Source organism: Oncorhynchus gorbuscha, linkage group LG16 (assembly GCF_021184085.1).
Source record: "Oncorhynchus gorbuscha isolate QuinsamMale2020 ecotype Even-year linkage group LG16, OgorEven_v1.0, whole genome shotgun sequence".
NCBI classification, from domain to species: domain Eukaryota; kingdom Metazoa; phylum Chordata; class Actinopteri; order Salmoniformes; family Salmonidae; genus Oncorhynchus; species Oncorhynchus gorbuscha.
The window spans coordinates 91,494,695-91,518,757 of record NC_060188.1 but is presented as its reverse complement, the minus strand read 5'-3'; the positions used below and the strand labels follow the sequence as shown (position 1 = coordinate 91,518,757).

General features: G+C 40.2%; 1 protein-coding gene across 1 annotated transcript; it reads right to left on the bottom strand.

Annotated features, from left to right (window-relative positions):
• Nucleotides 1-4,452: 4,452 nt before the first annotated feature.
• stbd1 (starch binding domain 1) lies at nucleotides 4,453-11,906 on the bottom strand. Its single transcript, XM_046305347.1, has 2 exons — nucleotides 11,498-11,906; nucleotides 4,453-7,102 (listed from the first exon to the last, which is right to left on the bottom strand). Exons 1-2 carry the CDS (start codon nucleotides 11,751-11,753, stop codon nucleotides 5,466-5,468), a joined length of 1,893 nt encoding a protein of 630 aa, XP_046161303.1. The 5' UTR covers nucleotides 11,754-11,906; the 3' UTR covers nucleotides 4,453-5,465.
• Between the last annotated feature and the right edge of the window lie 12,157 nt (nucleotides 11,907-24,063).

The window sequence follows — 24,063 nt, the reverse complement described above, 5'->3', positions numbered from 1 at the left end:
GTAGTTTAGTTGGAATAGGGTCCAGTATACAGCTTGAAGGTTTAGAGGCCATGATTATTTCATCATTGTGTCAAGAGATATAGTACTAAAACACTTGAGCGTCTCTCTTGATCCTAGGTCCTGGCAGAGTTGTGCAGACTCAGGACAACTGAGCTTTGGAGGAATACGAAGATTTAAAGAGGAGTCCGCAATTTGCTTTCTAATGATCATGATCTATTCCTCAAATAAGTTAATGAATGTATTACTGCTGAAGTGAAAGCCATCCTCTCTTGGGGAATGTTGCTTTTTAGTTAGCTTTGCGACAGTATAAAAAATACATTTCTGATTGTTCTTATTTTCCTCAATTAAGTTGGAAAAACAGGATGAACGAGCAGCAGTAAGGGCTCTTCAATACTGCACGGTACTGTCTTTCCAAGCTAGTCGGAAGACTTCCAGTTTGGTGTGGCGCCATTTCCATTCCAATTTTCTGGAAGCTTGCTTCAGAGCTCGGGTATTTTCTGTATACCAGGGAGCTAGTTTCTTATGAGAAATGTTTTTAGTTTTTAGGGGTGCAACTGCATCTAGGGTATTACGCAAGGTTAAATTGAGTTCCTCAGTTAGGTGGTTAACTGATTTTTCTCCTCTGGCGTCCTTGGGTACACAGAGGGAGTCTGGAAGGGCATCAAGGAATCTTTGTGTTGTCTGTGAATTTATAGCACGACTTTTGATGATCCTTGGTTGGGGTCTGAGCAGATTATTTGTTGCAATTGCAAACGTAATAAAATGGTGGTCCGATAGTCCAGGATTATGAGGAAAAACATTAAGATCCACAACATTTATTCCATGGGACAAAACTAGGTCCAGAGTATGACTGTGACAGTGAGTAGGTCCAGGGACATGTTGGACAAAACCCACTGAGTCAATGATGGCTCCGAAAGCCTTTTGGAGTGGGTCTGTGGACTTTTCCATGTGAATATTAAAGTCACCAACAATTAGAATATTATCTGCAATGACTACAATAGAAATTCAGGGAACTCATTGAGGAACGCTGTATATGGCCCAGGAGGCCTGTAAACAGTAGCTATAAAAAGTGATTGAGTAGGCTGCATAGATTTCATGACTAGAAGATCAAAAGAGGAAACGTTTAAAAAAAATGGAAATTGAAATTTGCTATCGTAAATGTTAGCAACACCTCTGCCTTTGCGGGATGCACGGGGGATATGGTCACTAGTGTAACCAGGAGGAGAGGCCTCATTTAACACAGTAAATTCATCAGGCTTAAGCCATGTTTCAGTCAGGCCAATCACATCAAGATTATGATCAGTGATTAGTTCATTGACTATAATTGCCTTTGAAGTACGGGATCTAACATTAAATGGCCCTATTTTGAGATGTGAGGTATCATGATCTCTTTCAGTAATGACTGGAATGGAGGAGGTCTTTATCCTAGTGAGATTGCTAAGGTGAACACCGCCATGTTTAGTTTTGCCCAACCTAGGTCGAGGCACAGACACAGTCTCAATGGGGATAGCTGAGCTGACTGTGCTAGTGGCAGACATCACTATGCTGGCAGGCTGGCTAACAGCCTGCTGCCTGGCCTGCACCCGATTTCATGGCCTGCACCCACCTGTACTCCCTGTTCACACAACAGTAGTAGGCCAGATTACTAGACAACCTACAGGGAGGAGGTGAACTTAGTCACTGTCACTAGCTGGCTACCGCTCGGTTACTCAACCCTGCACCTTAGAAGCTGTTGCCCTATGTATATAGACATGGAATCACTGGTCACTTTAATGTTTACATACTGTTTTACTCATTTTAAATCCTAGTCAAGGCCATCCTATTAAACTATTGCTATTTTCTATACTATTCTATCCTACGTATTCTACAGATACACTAAATATTCTATCCATATACTGACCATGTCTTTACATCACATATACATACATATATAAACAGTACCAGTCAAACGTTTGGACACTTCTACTCATTCAAGGGTTTTCCCTTATTTTTACTATTTTCTAGATTGTATAATGATAGTGAAGACATCAAAACTATGAAATAACACACGTGGTTTCACGTAGTAACCAGAAAACCAGCCCATCTGTAAATAGCCCACCCAACTACCTCATCCCCATAGTGTTATATTTTTTGCTCCTTCGCACCCCAGTATCTCTACTTGCACATTCATCTTCTGCACATCTATCACTCCAGTGTTAATTGCTCAATTGTAATTATTTCGCCACTATGGCCTATTATTTTGCCTTACCTCCCTAATTACATTTGTACACACTGTATATAGATTTTTCTATTGTGTTATAAACTGTACGTCTGTTTATCCGATGTGTAACTCTGTTGTTGTTTGTGTCGCGCTGCTTTGCTTTATCTTGGCCAGGTCGCAGTTGTAAATGAGAACTTGTTCTCAACTAGCCTACCTGGTTAAATAAAGGTGAAAAAAAAGTGTAATAAATATCTATACATCAGACTTTTAAATTGCTCGTACTAATATTTATATATTTCTTAATTCCAGACTGCTTTGTGATGTCATAGTCATAGGGAATGGACTGCATTGTGATGTCATAGTCATAGAGAATGGACTGCATTGTGATGTCATAGTCATAGAGAATGACTGCATTGTGATGTCATAGTCATAGAGAATGACTGCATTGTGATGTCATAGTCATACACCGGGCCAGCTGGTATCACAGGTCTTGCCCCTGCACACCAACCTGAGGCACACTTGCTGCAGCCGGAGGGACAGCAGTCGCAGCAACTTTCTTTCTGACAACTGGTGCATGCAGTTGGAGCAATTGCAAAATTCAGTTTTGCAGCATTCACAAGGATCCCTTTTCCAATTCTTGATCTCCCTTTATCCGAATGGACCGTAGTAGTTCGGCAGGGTCTCAGCGGTGTGTTGTCAGCTTTCATTGTTGATCTGTGTGTATTGTTGTGAATTGTTAGATATTACTGCACTGTTGGAGCTAGAAACATGCATTTCACTACACCCACAATAACATTTGATAAATGTGTATTTTAATGAAATTTGATTTAAACTAGGCCAATGGGCACTAGGTCACTGAACTTCCGTTTTGCAAGTCACTGAAAACCTTTTGATCACACACCAGCTGTGGCAATAGCTGTGCTTGACCACTGGACTATGGACAGACTTCTCATAGTGCAATGAACTCTGAACCCTCTACGTCCCAGTCATGGGGGAGGGTTATTAGCTCACAGAATGTGACTGCAGAACATAAAAAAAAAAAATTGTCATTGGTTGCAACACTCAGTACAGAGTTCCAAACTGCCTCGAAGCAACATCAGCACGATAATTGTTGGGAGTTTCATGAAATGGGTTCCCATGGCCGAGCAGCTGCACACAAAGCCTAACATCACCATTTTTTATTTTACCTTTAACTAGGCAAGTCAGTTAACAAATTGTTATTTACAATGACAGCCTAACAGTGGGTTAACTGGCTTGTTCAAGGGCAGAACACATTCGTACCTTTTACCAGTGTGATTCAATCTTGCAACCTTTCGGTTACTAGGCCAATGCTCTAACCACTAGGCTAGAGTGGTGTAACGCTCGCCGCCATTGGACTCTGGAGTAGTGGAAGCGCGTTCTCTGGCGTGATGAAATCACACTTCACCATCTGGCAGTCAGATGGAAAATGTGGGTTTGGCGGATGCCAAGTCAAACACTACCTGCCCCAATGCATAGCACCAACAAAAGTTGAGGAAGAGTTAATGGGGCTGTTTTTCATGGTTCGTGCTTGGCTTAGTTCCAGTGAAGGGAAGTCCTAATGCGCCAGCATTCAATGACTCGACAATTCTGTGCTTCCAACTTTGTGACAACAGTTTGGGGAAGGCCCTTTCCTTTTTCAGCAGGACAATGCCCTCGTGGACAAAGCGAAGTCCAAACAAAAATGTTTTGTTGAGAGATCGGTGTGGAAGACCTTGACTCGTCTGCACAGAGTCCTGACCTCAACCCCATCAGGATGATGTGGAACAGACTGCGAGCCAGGTCTTAAATAAAAAATAAAAAAGGCCAACCGTGCACAACCTCACTAATGTGCTTGTATGGAAAGAAGTCACAGCAATGTGCCAACATCTAGTGGAAAGCCTTGCCTGAAGGCAATTCAGAGAGGGGGGGGCAACCAGACCAATGAGCAGGATTTTGAAAGGAGACAGTCACACCAAAAAATATATATATAATTAGGCAATAAAGCCCAAGGGGATGTCGACTGTTGGCCAATATAACTTGCCCCCCCCCAGTCACTAATTGCTACTATGAACTTCCCAAAGTAAGTTTGCATCATACTCTAGGTGTATTGTCTGAGGTGGCTTTTCAGCTGTGTATAACATCCAGGACCCAAACCACTCAGTTTATAATGGCCTCATACCAAATCCATTGTAACAGGCTTTGGGATGAGTCTGGAAATACTTTGGGATGCCTACAATAAGTCTAGAAAGGACTCCATTCCAGGAATATATTTATTGGGTAATAGGACAGAACACTAAGCTAAATATAACAGTAGTACATTAACCACATTGCAATCATAAGACATTTTATTATTAAAAGATTAGAACCAAGACACCATCAAATTGTGCCAAAATAAAATTTAAGTAAACCAAACCAAAGTGAGTAAACATGTCAAAAATATTCATGAACACTGATAAATGTATTATCAAAAAGGTTAAGGGACCTGGTGAAGCTATATACAAATATAATTCAAGAAAGCTAAGATCTGATGTAGAGATATGACATTTAAAATTCCAGCATCACACTATTTGCATAATATCAATTCACTGACCTATATCGGTTGACGGTTACGAGTACACTTCTATTTCTGGTAAATATAAACAGCCCATTTCACAATCACAGAAAAGACAGCCTGAGTAACTGCAGTAAAACATGTCAAATACTTGGATAACACTTATTGCAGTGATTATTGCTATACTGCCACAGCACAAATACTGCTGGTGTCAAAAGCCCAACGTCGTACAGAGCTGCTCTAGTCAAAGTAGTGAATCATCATCCTACATTGGACAATATCCAAGCGCCATAATATCATTCATCCAACTCTACCTTTGCATTACGTCATTGACTTAAGATGTGTCCACTCGATTAATAGTTGTGTTGCTATAATGCAGTACATAAAAGGACCAGAGAGAGCCCTGATTAGATACTTTACCAAAAGTGTACACTCAATTACTTCCCTGTAAAAAGAAAAGGATCGAGGTACGGAATATGTTGGAAACTTCTTTTTAAAATGCAAAGACAAAAAGTGAATTAGTGCACAGGGTGAAGGGTAAGAAATTGGGACGCAACCAAGTCCTCTATGATCGACCCCTTACGCCAGTCAGTCCTCTTCCTATGCAAGAGCCACACACTACTAACACCACTTAGAATAGATTACTAGTACACTTCTTAGAATGCTACTAAAGATAATGACTAGTGCCATTCACTTCTCCCACTGGTTGCTCACTCAGAGGATGCCCCACCACCTGTTGAGGTTCACCACGTCACCGCCATGACCTGTTTCCAGGTGTCTATTCTCACTCTCCTCCCAGCGTTGGATTTCTCCATTCTCCACCAGAACGAACTTCCACTCCACCAGTTTCTCCGCAGGGAGGGCGACCCAGCTGGCCCAGAACCCATCCTGGCCCCTCTCCAGCGGAACAAAGTCCTTCCAGCTCCCCAGCTCGGGTTGGTTCCCAGTCACAGCCAGTTCCTGCCGGGGAGAAAGGGTGTGATAGTGGATACGGAACCTCACCTGTACTGCATGGGGTTCGTTAGGAAGCACAGCTGCCATTTTATTCTCCTGCAGTTCTCCATCTAGTGATACAGGTGTGGTTTCAGCTTCTTTGACCTTTGATGTGGGCGTTTCAGTGATTGTTGAATGGTCTGAATTGTACTGCGTTTCTGTGGGATGATGCTCCGCCTCCGCAGAGCAGTCAGACGAGTGGCTTATCCTCACCCAGGGAGTGTCAGTGTTACCCTCTGCATCTGTGACACTTACAGTCATCCATTCATTGTAGTCCATAGTGGCTTCCATGATGTTTATTTCAACTTCCTGACAACTGCTCTCTACCCGCGTGTCCATGCTCTTATCAACCCCCTCTCCCTTCCGGTCAGAAATTACACGGGTGTCTGGAGCTTCCGTCGGCTCCCTGCTTAACCCTTCCATCGCGTTGTCACGAAGAACACAGTCTCTGTTGGGATCAGTGCAGGAACTGTCTGGCTGTTGGTCAAACAGTTCCTGGGGGTTGCTCGTCATCCTCTCTGTAGGGTCGATCCCTGTTGCATTCCAGCTTTGAGCCGGTTGTCGAGCGTTTTCACGGTCATTGAGATCGTCTCTTTTTGCCACCCATGCATTTGCCACGTCACAATATTCGAAACCTGCTGAACCATCGTCCACTTGCGGGAAGTGACTGTAGAGATCCTCAACCATCGCTTCCATGTCATCCTCCATGGTTCTAGACTTCTCATAGTCCGCCACATGGCTGGTCGTCATGACAGCGCCTGGGCATTTCCCTTCCTGGATCTCCGTAACAGACAGTTGGTCAGGTTCTTGTAGACCAGAGTCAGTCAACATGTCAGAGAGAGTTTCATTGACTTGTGGAGCTTCCTGAGGGTTGTTGGCAAAGGTAAGTGGATGGCTAGCCACAGACTCCTCGGTGCGCTGACAATCATTCCTCAGTTCAACTTCCTTCAAACCCTCCTCTTCCGGGTTATACAAGTCTGTAGCCTTCGTCTGTCCAGATTGACTGTTTATGTCACTGAGGGAATGGTGACTGGTAGCCTGTTCCTCCTCATCCAGGGTATTGTCAGTCCGAGACCGTGTATCATCCTGACACGAGCCTCCGCAGACCTGACATAGGCCTTCATGATGACATAAGCCTCTGTGCTCTTCAGGTGGAGAGCAGAGGTGAAACTCAGCATAAGGACCGTCGCTCTTCTTGTCCGTTCTTCTCCGTCTAAGGGTTTGTAGATCGTCATTGGTTGGGATACCCTCAATGGGTTCTACATCCTCAATGATTGTTGGAATCCGTACCATGGGCTCCCTCTTCCATCCCTCGCCAGCCCAGCTCTCCAGTGCCTCTGGAATCACCTCGGTCTCCTCTAGAATAGAAGCAGATGCAAAATGAGTGATCAGTCTACATCCTCAAATTCTAAAATAAGAATAATAATAAATTTTAAAAAACAGCGAATTAGGAATACAATGACAGGAACCTTCAGGACAGTATTTAAAACCATTTTTTTAAATAAAGTAAGCCGTTTTGGTAAGAGAGTTGGTCAACCATGGTCAGCCAGTGCTGTGATAAGATCACGTCGAACAACGAAGTCAAAGATTATGTGCACTGTGTAAGAACCAACCAACCAGTGAGGAAAGATCATTTTATAAAGAAACGTTCCGTTCAAACAAGGTCATCAAGCCAGGCATAGTGGATGTAAAACCAGATAAGACTTAGACAAGTTGTAAATGCAACAAGAACTTTATTGTATCTATACTGAACAAAAACTATTTAAGATTTGAAAGTGTTAGTTCTTAAGGAACTCAAATGCATTAGGCCCTAATCTACAAAACGCACATGCCTGGGAATACAGATATGCATCTGTTGGTCACAGATGCCTTTAATTTAAAAAAAACTATTTTTTTAAGGGGCATGGATCAGAAAACGAGTCAGTATCTGTAACCCACATGCAGGGAGACATCTCCTTCACAGAGTGGATCAGGCTGTTGATTGTGGCATGTGGAATGTTGTCCCACTCCTCAATGGCTGTGCGAAGTTGTGGGATGTTAGTGGTAACTGGAACACGCTGTCGTAAACGTGGATCCAGAGCATCCCAAACATGCTCAATGGGTGACATGTCTGGCGAGTATGCAGGCCATGGAACTAGGATAGTTCGCTTCCAGGAATTGTGTACAGATCCTTGCGACATGGGGCCGTGCGTTATTATACTGAAACCCGACGACGGTGGAAGAGCGGCACAACAACAGGCCTCAGGCTCGTCACAGTAGCTCTGAATTCAAAATTACAGTCGAAAAATTGAAGTGTGTTGGTTGTCCATAGCTTATGCCTGCCCATACCGTAACCCCCAGCATGGGGCACTGTTCACAACGCCCGGTTGGACGTACTGCCATATTCTCCAAAACGACGTTGGAGGCTTATGGTAGAGAAATTAACATTAAGTTCTAGCAACAGCTCTGGTGGACATTAGTGCAGTTACCATGCCAACCGCACACGCCCTCAAATCTTGAGACATGTGGCATTTCAGAGTGGCCTTTTGTCCAACACAAGGCTTGTGTGTGTAATGATCATGTAGTAATGACTTGTTGATATGCCACACCTGTCAGCTGGATGGATTATCTTGGCAAAGGAGAAATTATCACTAAAACATGGATGTACACAAATGTGCGCAAAATTGAATTAAGCTCTGTGCATAGGGAAAATCATATATCAACTCATGCAACCAACACTTTACATTTGAGTTTATATTTCAGTGTAATAACTCAGCTTCCAAGAGACGTTTATGGTCTGAGAGATTGCCGCCAATAGATTATACTGCAGAAAAGTGATATAAAACAAAGTATAATTATAAGACACTTTTAGGCTGACAGTTCTATTACACTTCTGATATGTAACATGCCTTTGTTTATAGCACCTGATATTCAGAAGTCAAAGCCTGGAGGGCCACAGTACCGCTGGTTTTCTATTCTAACTGGTGTCCCAGGTCTGAATTAGTCCCATTATAAAACGCTATTAAGACAGACATGAAACTGGCTACACGGGTCAGGTTTGAATAGCACCGACTACGCCTCTGCCGTTCACGCCAATTAGACTGGTTTGGAGCATGCGTCGATATAGCTAAGACCTAAAATAGGATCTATTCTAGTAGAACGGGATACTTCTAAACTCCGCAACAAAAGAAACGTCCCTTTTTCAGGACCAGTCTTGCAAAGATAAAAAAAAATCACACTTCACAAATCTTCATTGTAAAGGGTTTAAACACTGTGTCCCATGCTTGTTCAATGAACCATAAACAATTAATGAACATGCACCTGTGGAACGGTCGTTAAGACACTAACAGCTTACAGACTGTAAGCAATTAAGGTTACAGTTATGACACTAAAGAGGCCTTTCTACCGACTGAAAAACACTGAAAGATCCCCAGGGTCCCTGCTCATCTGCGTGAACGTGCCTTAGGTCTTTGAGCAACTCGTTGCAGCATGCCTAACGCTTTGGTCAGGTCCAATAAGCTGTGATGTATACAAATATTTATGGATGGTTTTGTTCAAAAAAAAAAAAAAAAAACAGGTGCTGTCAAAGTGTGAATAAATTGAAATATTTTTATTCCACCAATTGAATGAGCAAATTTATTTCAAGTGGACTATGTAGCCTATAATGTATTAGTCTTCATCCAATCTTTGTTATTTATCTGAAGCGTATTTTTTCATCCTTCGATTGTGTAACAATTGCAGACACTGGCAACTTTTTATTTGTAGTCTACTTCAGAACGACGTAATCTGCAGTCAGACATCTTGATTCCGTTTAGCCGGTGTGTGTAAAGTGACGCAGAACGGCAAAAAAAGGTACTCAGTCAGCTGTTCACAAGTGGCCCGAGGAAGTCGGTAACTAAGCGTTTAAGAGCAACTTTATTAACGGTGGTTTGGGGAAACAACGTGGAGATTTAACGATGCGCCTACAAACAGTCTAACGGTGATCTTTGCCTTAAAGATGCCGTCTGGAATCCGGGCCCTGGTCAGTTTGCCAAATATTTCAATTGTAGCCTACACTTTTATTTAACTAGGCAAGTAGGTTAAGAACAAATTCTTATTTTCAATGACTGCCTGCCTTGTCAAAAATCTGTCGTTCTGCCCCTGAACCTTGTCAGCTCGGGGATTCGATTTTGCAACCGTTCGGTTACTAGTCCGATCCTCTAACCACTAGGCTGCCTGCTGGTTACCAGTCCAATGCTCTAACCACTAGGCTGCCTGCTGGTTACCAGTCCAATGCTCTAACCACTAGGCTGCCTGCTGGTTACCAGTCCAATGCTCTAACCACTAGGCTGCCTGCTGGTTACCAGTCCAATGCTCTAACCACTAGGCTGCCTGCTGGTTACCAGTCCAATGCTCTAACCACTAGGCTGCCTGCTGGTTACCAGTCCAATGCTCTAACCACTAGGCTGCCTGCTGGTTACCAGTCCAATGCTCTAACCACTAGGCTGCCTGCTGGTTACTAGTCCAATGCTCTAACCACTAGGCTGCCTGCTGGTTACCAGTCCAATGCTCTAACCACTAGGCTGCCTGCTGGTTACTAGTCCAATGCTCTAACCACTAGGCTGCCTGCTGGTTACTAGTCCAATGCTCTAACCACTAGGCTGCCTGCTGGTTACTAGTCCAATGCTCTAACCACTAGGCTGCCTGCTGGTTACTAGTCCAATGCTCTAACCACTAGGCTGCCTGCTGGTTACCAGTCCAATGCTCTAACCACTAGGCTGCCTGCTGGTTACTAGTCCAATGCTCTAACCACTAGGCTGCCTGCTGGTTACTAGTCCAATGCTCTAACCACTAGGCTACCTGCTGCCAAAAATTTGATATAGAGATGAGTGTTTATACATTTGATTAATGACATGGTACAACCTTTGGTAGGTAGGCTGCTGGCAGGCTTCGGCACAACGAAGTAAATATTTGATTCTGATGGGGTACAAGATTTTATATTTTTTATAAACAAAAAAAAATGTTTAGTTCACCCAGACTACACATTGGTTTACGGTCCATGGACAGGGTAACATTACTTAATGCTTTGGCTTAGTTTCCACATGCTAACATTGTAGCATTTGTAGAAAATTAACACATACACACCTAACAATCCCATGTGGCACAAAGTCCATTCACGGTATGACCATTAGCATTTCCCCCCCACATGTCCAGCCCAAATCATCCAAAAGTATCTGACATTGACAAGTCACTTACAGATAAATTGTACATGATGCGAAAAATACTTATAACCCAAACACAACATGAAATGGGATTTGTGCCACAAATGCTAAAAGTGCCAGGGACACTGAAGCTAAAGCGTGGACGGTCATCACATAGTGACCATGGACTCATTACAAGGTTAGAGCGTTGGGCCAGTAACCGAAAAGGTTGCTAGATCAAATAAAATAATCGTCGTTCTCCCCCTGAAAAGGCCGTCATTGTGACTAAGAACTTGTTTGACTGACTTACCTGGTTAAATAAAATGACTTTAAAAAAAAAGGTCAAACAAACGTAATTTGGGTGAACCATCCCGTTAGTTCAGTCTCATGCGCACTCGGTTGAAGGAGACCTGCGCACACGTGTGTTTGTAGGCATGGCTGTAGCAGGAATCTAGCATCATGGAGGGTCTTTCAAAATAACATACCGCAAAACAGAACGAGCAAGATCTCTTACTATACGAATGGTTGCTTATTTGTCTGAATTCAAATCATAACCGATCAGAAAATGGGAACGCAAATGAAATGTTGTTTTACCTGTTGACTCGACACAAGAGAGGGGTGCTTCTTCGGTTGTAGTCTCCTTTCCGTCCTTTTCAGTTTCATCTTCAACCTCTCTTTTCGGACCTTTCAGTGTCTGTATAGATCTGTATATGATCAGTGCAGCCCATACAGACATCATGGCAATAATAGCGAGAACCACTGCAATCATCCAATCACTCATACAATACAACGCAGTTAAATCCCCAGCACGGTTTTCAAACGCGACGGTTTTACTTTTCTTGATAGTCATTTCTGACGCTTCGGTCGTCGATAGGAGAGAGCCAGGTACAAGCACCGTGATCGCATATAAACACGCGAATACCAACACGCGTGTGTGTTCTTCTCCACGCGCGTTCCAAATGACCTCTTATTGCGGCACAAACACGTCTCAGATCTGCAATCAGGTGAGCCCGCTGACAATTGGCTGATTCGAATCATGGGCTGCGTTTACACAGACGGCCAAATTCTGTTTTTTTTTTGTTTGTTTTTTTTGAGTAATTTTGACTTTTGACCAATAACATTAGCTCTGAAAAATATCTGACGTAAAAAGATCTAATGTGATTTGTCAAAATACCAATTAGTGGGGGGGGAATAATCAGGATTGGGCTGACTGTGTAAACGCAGCCTGGGGTAGGGTTTCCCAAACTGGGTCCTGGGCGTTGATCAAGGGAGGCAATCCAATCAAAATATTGCACATTTCTTTCGCTCAAGCACCTCCTCAATTAGCCTGTATTTTAAACCAAAATGATACAACATAAATCAATCAAACAACAATACAATTAATAATATAATAATAATATATGCCATTTAGCAGACGCTTTTATCCAAAGCGACTTACAGTCATGTGTGCATACATTCTACGTATGGGTGGTCCCGGGGATCGAACCCACTACCCTGGCGTTACAAGCGCCATGCTCTACCAACTGAGCTACACAGGACCAATTAATTGCAGACAGACACACCTTGAAAATAGTTAAAACAATATTTTAATGAACGTGTGTTGCATTGGTCATGTTTTATACAAATTGATGCCATTTTCTGTGTTATAGTGGACCTGCTCACACTTATGTAAATATGCATTATTAGTGTGTGGGTGGTATGGGCCTTGATCATGAATAATCGGTATAATCGGGATCTTATTGTTTGACATTACCATTTATATGTCAATTACTCACAATTGAGAACTCGTTCCTTTCCAGCATGTCAACATTACTCATACTGTAAATGAAATGCACGAATCTCCTGCCATCTAGTGGAATAAAGGGGTAGGTCCCACAATCCGTGTAGTTGGTCTTAATAGGTCTACTGAACTGTAAAACAAAATATATACAAATGTATCAAGGATAAATCATTGACCAGAAACCAGTGTCGGACATTCATACGTGAATACGTCATTTGTTTATCTGTATTATTGCGTCAGTATCATCATGTGATGAAAAACCAATCGTTTTTCTGTTTACCGGTAGTTTTGTGTTTGATATCACTCTGGCATAATCCAAATGAATCTCGATGGGTCATTATTGACGTTTAGCGTCGGCAGGGACAGAGTCCTCTGTTTTTTTTTTTAAACAGACTGTTGTTGTAATCGATATTCTCTTCAAATTAGGACACTTTGTTATTACTCTTGAGTAAATTAGCTACTTTAAATCTAATCTTATTTATCAGTCAATCGATGGTGGAGTCTGTGCATGCGCTGCAGTTGTACATCTCGTTCAGAGAAGTATTATTTGCACCTGTGTCAAACGAGCCACGATAGTTCAAACTGGGGGCCAAAACCCATTAACATCAGTGACGTGGACACCAAGGAATTTGGAAGTTCTTGACCCTCTCCACTGCAGCCCCGTCGGTGTGGTGGGGGCGTTCTCCCGCACTTTTCTTGCACTCCACGGTCAGCTTCTTGGTCTTGCTGACGTTGAGGGAGAGGTTGTTGTCCTTCCGCCACACTGCTAGTTCTCTGACCTCCTTGTAGGCTGTCTCATCGCCGTTGGTGATCAGTCCTACCACTCTCCTATCACCAGCAAACTTGATGGATTTGGAGTCCTGCGTGGCTTCACAGTGGTAAACACTAAACAGGGTCCCACTTTAAAACGGATCTAAATGACACAAATATTGGAATAATGCCATATGTGGACTACATCAAGTTAAACAATGTTGGAATGATGTTACATTATTTATAAATACAATAATGTATTAATTTGACAATAAACAGTCAAATCTCAGGTCAGACAGATAATATCAACATAATATTCAGTGCTCTCCACTTTCAGTACAATGAAGCCTGTTTCTTTGTGATGTTTTCTGTCCTCATGGAAAGCTGTGAAAGTCTTGTTTGCAGATGAAGATTCGACATGCTAATGAATGTCCCAAGAGACTAAGGGGCGGTTTTGCGGACACAGATTAAGCCCAATCCTAGACTAAATTGCACTTTTAAACGGGACAAATTGAAATTGCATTACTCAGACATGGTTTAATATAGACTCTCAGATTTTCCCTAGTCTAGATTTAAAAAGTCAGATTTCAGGACAAGTTAATTTAGATCTAAGTGAAGGATTGAATTAAACCTGGCCTGAGTCAGTTTTGACTTCAGATTAATAGGACAGCGGAGTCAATCACCACCTTCCGGAGACACCTGAAACCCCACCTCTTTAAGGAATACCTAGGATAGGATAAAGTAATCCTTCTCACCCCCCCTCCCCCCCTTAAAATATTTAGATGCACTATTGTAAAGTGGTTGTTCCACTGGATGTCATAAGGTGAATACACCAATTTGTAAGTCGCTCTGGATAAGAGTGTCTGCTAAATGACTTAAATGTAATGTAAATGTAATAGATATAGGTCCCCAGGTTGACCTTGACAATGGAGGAAAATGGTTGACCTTGACAATGGAGGAAAATGGTTGACCTTGACAATGGAGGAAAATGGTTGACCTTGACAATGGAGGAAAATGGTTGACCTTGACAATGGAGGAAAATGGTTGACCTTGACAATGGAGGAAAATGGTTGACCTTGATAATGGAGGAAAATGGTTGACTTTGACAATGGAGGAAAATGGTTGACTTTGACAATGGAGGAAAATGGTTGACCTGGACTATTTCAATGACTATCAAAGAGCACCACCAAGGGCAGACAGAGGGGCGGTTATAGACAGGAGTAACCCACTGAGTGATTTGGTTTATATCCATTTCCTTGACCATGTCCACATGTACAAAGAAAGTGCAGCTGATATTTGTTTTCTTCAGCTTTGATCTGACATCTTTCGGGGAAGGCCCATCCCTCCTTCCCTACTGATCACCTTGAGGTTTTTGGCATCTGGAACTTTCCATCGTGAAACAGGGGATTTGTGTGGTGTAAGTGAACTGACTGTATGCAGAATAATCCACAAGGTCTGCAATGCAATATACATGTATATATACACACAGTACCAGTCAAAAGTTTGGACATACTTACTCATTCCAGGTTTTTTCTTATTTTTTAAAACTATTCTCTACTTTGTAGAATAATAGTGAAGACATCAAAACTATGAAATAACACATAATAATAGTGAAGACATCAACACTATGAAATAACACATAATAATAGTGAAGACATCAACACTATGAAATAACACATTATAATAGTGAAGACATCAACACTATGAAATAACACATAATAATAGTGAAGACATCAACACTATGAAATAACACATTATAATAGTGAAGACATCAACACTATGAAATAACACATAATAATAGTGAAGACATCAACACTATGAAATAACACATAATAATAGTGAAGACATCAACACTATGAAATAACACATAATAATAGTGAAGACATCAACACTATGAAATAACACATAATAATAGTGAAGACATCAACACTATGAAATAACACATTATAATAGTGAAGACATCAACACTATGAAATAACACATTATAATAGTGAAGACATCAACACTATGAAATAACACAAATGGAATAATAGTGAAGACATCAACACTATGAAATAACACATTATAATAGTGAAGACATCAACACTATGAAATAACACATAATAATAGTGAAGACATCAACACTATGAAATAACACATAATAATAGTGAAGACATCAACACTATGAAATAACACATAATAATAGTGAAGACATCAACACTATGAAATAACACATAATAATAGTGAAGACATCAACACTATGAAATAACACATTATAATAGTGAAGACATCAACACTATGAAATAACACATTATAATAGTGAAGACATCAACACTATGAAATAACACAAATGGAATAATAGTGAAGACATCAACACTATGAAATAACACATTATAATAGTGAAGACATCAACACTATGAAATAACACATTATAATAGTGAAGACATCAACACTATGAAATAACACATTATAATAGTGAAGACATCAACACTATGAAATAACACATTATAATAGTGAAGACATCAACACTATGAAATAACACATTATAATAGTGAAGACATCAACACTATGAAATAACACATTATAATAGTGAAGACATCAACACTATGAAATAACACATTATAATAGTGAAGACATCAACACTATGAAATAACACATAATAATAGTGAAGACATCAACACTATGAAATAACACATTATAATAGTGAAGACATCAACACTATGAAATAACACATTATAATAGTGAAGACATCAACACTATGAAATAACACATTATAATAGTGAAGACATCAACACTATGAAATAACACATAATAATAGTGAAGACATCAACACTATGAAATAACACATAATAATAGTGAAGACATCAACACTATGAAATAACACATTATAATAGTGAAGACATCAACACTATGAAATAACACAAATGGAATAATAGTGAAGACATCAACACTATGAAATAACACAAATGGAATAATAGTGAAGACATCAACACTATGAAATAACACATTATAATAGTGAAGACATCAACACTATGAAATAACACATTATAATAGTGAAGACATCAACACTATGAAATAACACATTATAATAGTGAAGACATCAACACTATGAAATAACACATTATAATAGTGAAGACATCAACACTATGAAATAACACATAATAATAGTGAAGACATCAACACTATGAAATAACACATTATAATAGTGAAGACATCAACACTATGAAATAACACATAATAATAGTGAAGACATCAACACTATGAAATAACACATTATAATAGTGAAGACATCAACACTATGAAATAACACATTATAATAGTGAAGACATCAACACTATGAAATAACACATTATAATAGTGAAGACATCAACACTATGAAATAACACATAATAATAGTGAAGACATCAACACTATGAAATAACACATTATAATAGTGAAGACATCAACACTATGAAATAACACAAATGGAATAATAGTGAAGACATCAACACTATGAAATAACACATTATAATAGTGAAGACATCAACACTATGAAATAACACATTATAATAGTGAAGACATCAACACTATGAAATAACACATTATAATAGTGAAGACATCAACACTATGAAATAACACATTATAATAGTGAAGACATCAACACTATGAAATAACACATTATAATAGTGAAGACATCAACACTATGAAATAACACATAATAATAGTGAAGACATCAACACTATGAAATAACACATTATAATAGTGAAGACATCAACACTATGAAATAACACATAATAATAGTGAAGACATCAACACTATGAAATAACACATTATAATAGTGAAGACATCAACACTATGAAATAACACATTATAATAGTGAAGACATCAACACTATGAAATAACACATTATAATAGTGAAGACATCAACACTATGAAATAACACATTATAATAGTGAAGACATCAAAACTATGAAATAACACAAATGGAATAATAGTGAAGACATCAACACTATGAAATAACACATTATAATAGTGAAGACATCAACACTATGAAATAACACATTATAATAGTGAAGACATCAACACTATGAAATAACACATAATAATAGTGAAGACATCAACACTATGAAATAACACATTATAATAGTGAAGACATCAAAACTATGAAATAACACAAATGGAATAATAGTGAAGACATCAACACTATGAAATAACACAAATGGAATCATGTCTTAACCAACAAAGTGTTAAGCAAATCAGAATATATTTTAGATTCTTCAAAGTAGCCACCCTTTGCCTTGATGACAGCTTTGAAAAGTCACTGAAACTCTTTGAATATTTTCTTTGACATCCATCCATTGTTTGGTTTAGGTGACTTGCTCCAAGCTCACAACAACGCTTATGTATTAGTGTCCTTAAAGTGGCTAGTGATACATGTATTACATAAAGATGGCAAGATGCAGTAGAGGATATAGAGTACAGTATATACATATGAGATGAGTAATGTAGGGTATGTAAACATTATATTAAGTGGCATAGTTTAAAGTGGCTAGTAATACATGTATTACATAAAGATGGCAAGATGCAGTAGATGATATAGAATACAGTATATACATATGAGATGAGTAATGTAGGGTATGTAAACATTATATTAAGTGGCATAGTTTAAAGTGGCTAGTAATACATGTATTACATAAAGATGGCAAGATGCAGTAGATGATATAGAATACAGTATATACATATGAGATGAGTAATGTAGGGTATGTAAACATTATATTAAGTGGCACTCCCTAGTCTAGAACTAATTAATCTGAAGTTAAGGATCGTCTCAGAAAGGCATTTTTTAAAATCTGGATTAATTGAAGTAGAATTAGTCTCACCTTCGTCCTGACTTGAATTAAACTCTGTCTGCGTAACCGCCCTTAAGGGTATATCCTATATGTCATGGGTTATATGTGTAGGCCTACCTATGTTAGCAAATGTATACACAAATACAGATAAACATCACACACAATGTATTAACCTATCACAATAATTGGAGCAGAATAACCCTGCTGGAGGTCTGCTGGGTACAGGGTTCTGTTTCAGCCCAGCAATAACACACCTGATTCAACTTATCAAATCTCATTTGTTTTATAATCAAGTGTGCTATTACTGGGCTGGAATAGAAGTCTCTACACCCAGTAGATCTATTACTGGGCTGGAATAGAAGTCTCTACACCCAGTAGATCTATTACTGGGCTGGAATAGAAGTCTCTACACCCAGTAGATCTATTACTGGGCTGGAATAGAAGTCTCTACACCCAGTAGATCTATTACTGGGCTGGAATAGAAGTCTGTTCCTCCAGTAGATTTATTACTGGGCTGGAATAGAAGTCTGTTCCTCCAGTAGATCTATTTCTGGGCTGGAATAGAAGTCTCTTCACCCAGTAGATCTATTACTGGGCTGGAATAGAAGTCTGTTCCCCCAGTAGATCTATTGCTGGGCTGGAATAGAAGTCTGTTCCCCCAGTAGATATATTGCTGGGCTGGAATAGAAGTCTGTTCCCCCAGTAGATCTATTGCTGGGCTGGAATAGAAGTCTGTTCCCCCAGTAGATCTATTGCTGGGCTGGAATAGAAGTCTGTTCCCCCAGTAGATCTATTACTGGGCTGGAATAGAAGTCTGTTCCCCCAGTAGATCTATTACTGGGCTGGAATAGAAGTCTGTTCCCCCAGTAGATCTATTGCTGGGCTGGAATAGAAGTCTGTTCCCCCAGTAGATATATTGCTGGGCTGGAATAGAAGTCTGTTCCCCCAGTAGATCTATTGCTGGGCTGGAATAGAAGTCTGTTCCCCCAGTAGATCTATTGCTGGGCTGGAATAGAAGTCTCTTCACCCAGTAGATCTATTGCTGGGCTGGAATAGAAGTCTGTTCCTCCAGTAGATCTATTACTGGGCTGGAATAGAAGTCTGTTCCCCCAGTAGATCTATTACTGGGCTGGAATAGAAGTCTCTTCACCCAGTAGATCTATTGCTGGGCTGGAATAGAAGTCTGTTCCTCCAGTAGATCTATTACTGGGCTGGAATAGAAGTCTGTTCCCCCAGTAGATCTATTGCTGGGCTGGAATAGAAGTCTCTTCACCCAGTAGATCTATTGCTGGGCTGGAATAGAAGTCTGTTCCTCCAGTAGATCTATTACTGGGCTGGAATAGAAGTCTCTTCACCCAGTAGATCTATTACTGGGCTGGAGTAGAAGTCTCTTCACCCAGTAGATCTATTGCTGGGCTGGAATAGAAGTCTGTTCCCCCAGTAGATCTATTACTGGGCTGGAGTAGAAGTCTCTTCACCCAGTAGATCTATTACTGGGCTGGAATAGAAGTCTCTTCACCCAGTAGATCTATTACTGGGCTGGAGTAGAAGTCTCTTCACCCAGTAGATCTATTGCTGGGCTGGAATAGAAGTCTGTTCCCCCAGTAGATATATTGCTGGGCTGGAATAGAAGTCTGTTCCCCCAGTAGATCTATTGCTGGGCTGGAATAGAAGTCTGTTCCCCCAGTAGATCTATTGCTGGGCTGGAATAGAAGTCTGTTCCCCCAGTAGATCTATTACTGGGCTGGAATAGAAGTCTGTTCCCCCAGTAGATCTATTACTGGGCTGGAATAGAAGTCTGTTCCTCCAGTAGATCTATTTCTGGGCTGGAATAGAAGTCTCTTCACCCAGTAGATCTATTACTGGGCTGGAATAGAAGTCTGTTCCTCCAGTAGATCTATTTCTGGGCTGGAATAGAAGTCTCTTCACCCAGTAGATCTATTACTGGGCTGGAATAGAAGTCTGTTCCCCCAGTAGATCTATTTCTGGGCTGGAATAGAAGTCTCTTCACCCAGTAAATCTATTACTGGGCTGGAATAGAAGTCTGTTCCCCCAGTAGATCTATTACTGGGCTGGAGTAGAAGTCTCTTCACCCAGTAGATCTATTACTGGGCTGGAATAGAAGTCTGTTCCCCCAGTAGATCTATTTCTGGGCTGGAATAGAAGTCTCTTCACCCAGTAAATCTATTACTGGGCTGGAATAGAAGTCTGTTCCTCCAGTAGATCTATTACTGGGCTGGAGTAGAAGTCTCTTCACCCAGTAGATCTATTGCTGGGCTGGAATAGAAGTCTGTTCCCCCAGTAGATATATTGCTGGGCTGGAATAGAAGTCTGCTCCTCCAGTAGATCAGGGATCAGTGGAGTAAGGTTGTCCATTGCTGTTATGGAGTTTGAATGTATGTTTTAGTAATAATAGCTCACTTTGTTACTACTCAAATGATCTATTGTTGTTTAGACTAAGATGTCTTATCTTTACATACCAGTTAGCTTATTTGTATATTTGTTTAAAGTGATGAAGTGTTGATTCTTTGAAGGGAAGTGTTTAAACTGTTTTAATTGTTAAACTATTATTAGAAATGAACTAGTGTGAATGTTGATTTACATATCGCAGTCCTGCAATAAATAGGGGGAGGGGTTATTCCGTCTGTAATGTGTCTGTGTTTCTGTGTTGTATTCTCAAATCAACAGTTCCTGTTTTGCCTTGTTGTAAGATAGTATATTTGCTTGTCTCTCTCTCTCTCTCAGTATATCAGCTATGTGAATCCATTTAGCAGTTTATTATATGGCATACACCGCCAATGCAGCCATAGACCTACAGTATGATGGCATTACTGGCCTTGTGGGCATCTGTCGCCTGAAGCGGAGAATAGCTAAGCTCACACGTTGTTTATATGTTGAGATATACACTGAGTGTACAAAACATTAAGAACACCTGCTCTTTCCATGACATAGACTGACCAGGTGAAAGATATCATCCCTTATTGATGTCACTTGTTAGATCCACTTCGATCAGTGTAGATGAAGGGAAGGAGACCGGTTAAAGAAGGATTTTAAAGCCTTGAGACAATTGAGACATGGATTGTGTACGTGTGTCATTCAGAAGGCGAATGGGCAAGACAAAAAAATCGAAGTGTCCTTGAACGGGGGTTTGGTAGTAGATGCCAGGTGCACTGGTTTGAAATGCAACGCTTCTGGGGTTTTCACGCCCAACAGTTTCCCGGGTGTATCAAGAATGGTCCACCACCCAAAGGACATTCAGCCAACTTGACACCTTGACAACTGTGGGAGGAATTGTAATCAACATGGGTCAACATCCCTGTGGAACGCTTTTCGACACCTTGTGGAGTCCATGCCCAGACGACTTGAGGCTGTTCTGAGGGCAAACGTGGGTGCAACTCAATATTAGGGAGGTGTTTCTAATGTTTTGTACACTCAGTGTATGTTCACAATTTAAAATAATACTTGTAGACTATGTATATGAGGCAATCCATTTACCAGATGTTGTACATGCCTTTTAAGTGTTGACATATCAAATTGTTTAATGCAAATCCAGCCCTTGTAAATTAGCTACTGTATTTTTTAAACATGTTATTTCACCTTTATTTAACCAGGTAGGCTAGTTGAGAACAAGTTCTCATTTACAACTGCGACCTGGCCAAGATAAAGCAAAGCAGTGCGACACAAACAACAACACAGAGTTACACATGGAATAAACAAACATAGTCAATAACACAGTAGGGGGGAAAAGAAAGTCTATATACAGTGTGTGCAAATGGAATGAGGAGGTAAGGCAATAAATAGGCCATAGTAGCGAAGTAATTACAATTTAGCAGATTAATACTGGAGTGATAAATGAGCAGATGGTGATGTGCAAGTAGAAATACTGGTGTGCAAAAGAGCAGAAAAGTAAATAAAAAACAATATGGGGATGAGGTAGGTAGATTGGGTGGGCTAATTACAGATGGGCTATGAAAATAAGGAGATGACAATTAAGTTACAGGAGATGATCATTACAGGTAACATTTAGGCTACAGGAGATGATCATTACAGGAAACATTTAGGCTACAGGAGATGATCATTACAGGAAACATTTAGGCTACAGGAGATGATCATTACAGGTAACATTTAGGCTACAGGAGATGCTCATTACAGGAAACATTTAGGCTACAGGGGATGATCATTACAGGAAACATTTAGGCTACAGGGGATGATCATTACAGGAAACATTTAGGCTACAGGAGATGATCATTACAGGAAACATTTAGGCTACAGGAGATGATCATTACAGGAAACATTTAGGCTACAGGAGATGCTCATTACAGGAAACATTTAGGCTACAGGAGATGATCATTACAGGAAACATTTAGGCTACAGGAGATGATCATTACAGGTAACATTTAGGCTACAGGAGTTGATCATTACAGGAAACATTTAGGCTACAGGAGATGATCATTACAGGAAACATTTAGGCTACAGGAGATGATCATTACAGGAAACATTTAGGCTTTAGGCTAGGAGATGATCATTACAGGAAACATTTAGGCTACAGGAGATGATCATTACAGGAAACATTTAGGCTACAGGAGATGATCATTACAGGTAACATTTAGGCTACAGGAGATGATCATTACAGGTAACATTTAGGCTACAGGAGATGTCATTAGATGTAACATTTAGGCTACAGGAGATGATCATTACAGGAAACATTTAGGCTACAGGAGATGATCATTACAGGTAACATTTAGGCTACAGGAGATGATCATTACAGGAAACATTTAGGCTACAGGAGATCATCATTACAGGTAACATTTAGAGGTTCATTTAATTTAATTCATTTTAGCTATGCTGCTTGTAAAATGATTGCAGTTTTTCCCATAGATAAACAGAACATGGATGCTCTATGTACAGTATCGCTGACCCTGGATAAGTTAGCGACTGAGCTAACACAGCTAACCTTTTTAGGTCAATAATATTCCGTTTTTATTTTAAAAAATTGTTGGCTTTATAATCATGAGAGAAAGTGAACTAGTTAGTAACTAGCTAATTAGTTGTAGCTAGGTAGCTTAGAACGTTAGCTGACTTTTCTTAAAACAAACCTCATTGTGGCTTGCTACTTCTTATCTCTCATGCTAGCCTTTACAGCCAAATATCACTTCAGAAACATCAACATTTAAAATATTGATACAGTCAGCATTGTAGACCATTTCCCCCCTCTTGCTGCAGCTTTAGTTCATTTAGAAACAACAAAGAAATGTTGTGAAAACCAGCGTGCTGCAAACGTTCTAAAATAGTTTGTCACCAGTGGTAGTTTTGTTTATAATATATAATAATAATATAATAATATAATAATAATATATAATAATATATGCCATTTAGCAGACGCTTTTATCCAAAGCAACTTACAGCCATGTGTGCATACATTCTACGTATGGGTGGTCCCGGGAATCGAACCCACTACCCTGGTGTTACAAGCGCCATGCTCTACCAACTGAGCTACAGTCCTCTGTTGCTCCTACGGCACAAATCTGCTGAGCAATTTTGGAGCTCCGCCTAAGCAAGGCATTTCATTGGTTTGACGTGTTGCGAGGCGTGACTGATTTACACCAGGTTCCGACCAGTCTTTAGCTGATTTCTGCCATGGAACTTATTCTTCTATGATATGCCGCAACCTACTGTGCTGGAGTTTGCAATCAATCATGGTCTTCCTAATTCTGTACCACTAAGACAATTTAATTTTAAAAAACAGGATAAATCCCTAACAGGACCAGCAGATGCACTACTGTTCCCTGGTTGTCACACCCTGACCTTAGAGATCCTTTTAA

Bases quoted from the DNA above. Each gene is read 5' to 3' on its own strand.
- stbd1 (XM_046305347.1), bottom strand. From the start codon at position 11,753: ATGACTATCAAGAAAAGTAAAACCGTCGCGTTTGAAAACCGTGCTGGG. The intron at 7,103-11,497 runs GTAAAACAACAT...CTTCTATTCTAG, and splicing joins CTCTTGTGTCGAGTCAACAG to AGGAGACCGAGGTGATTCCA.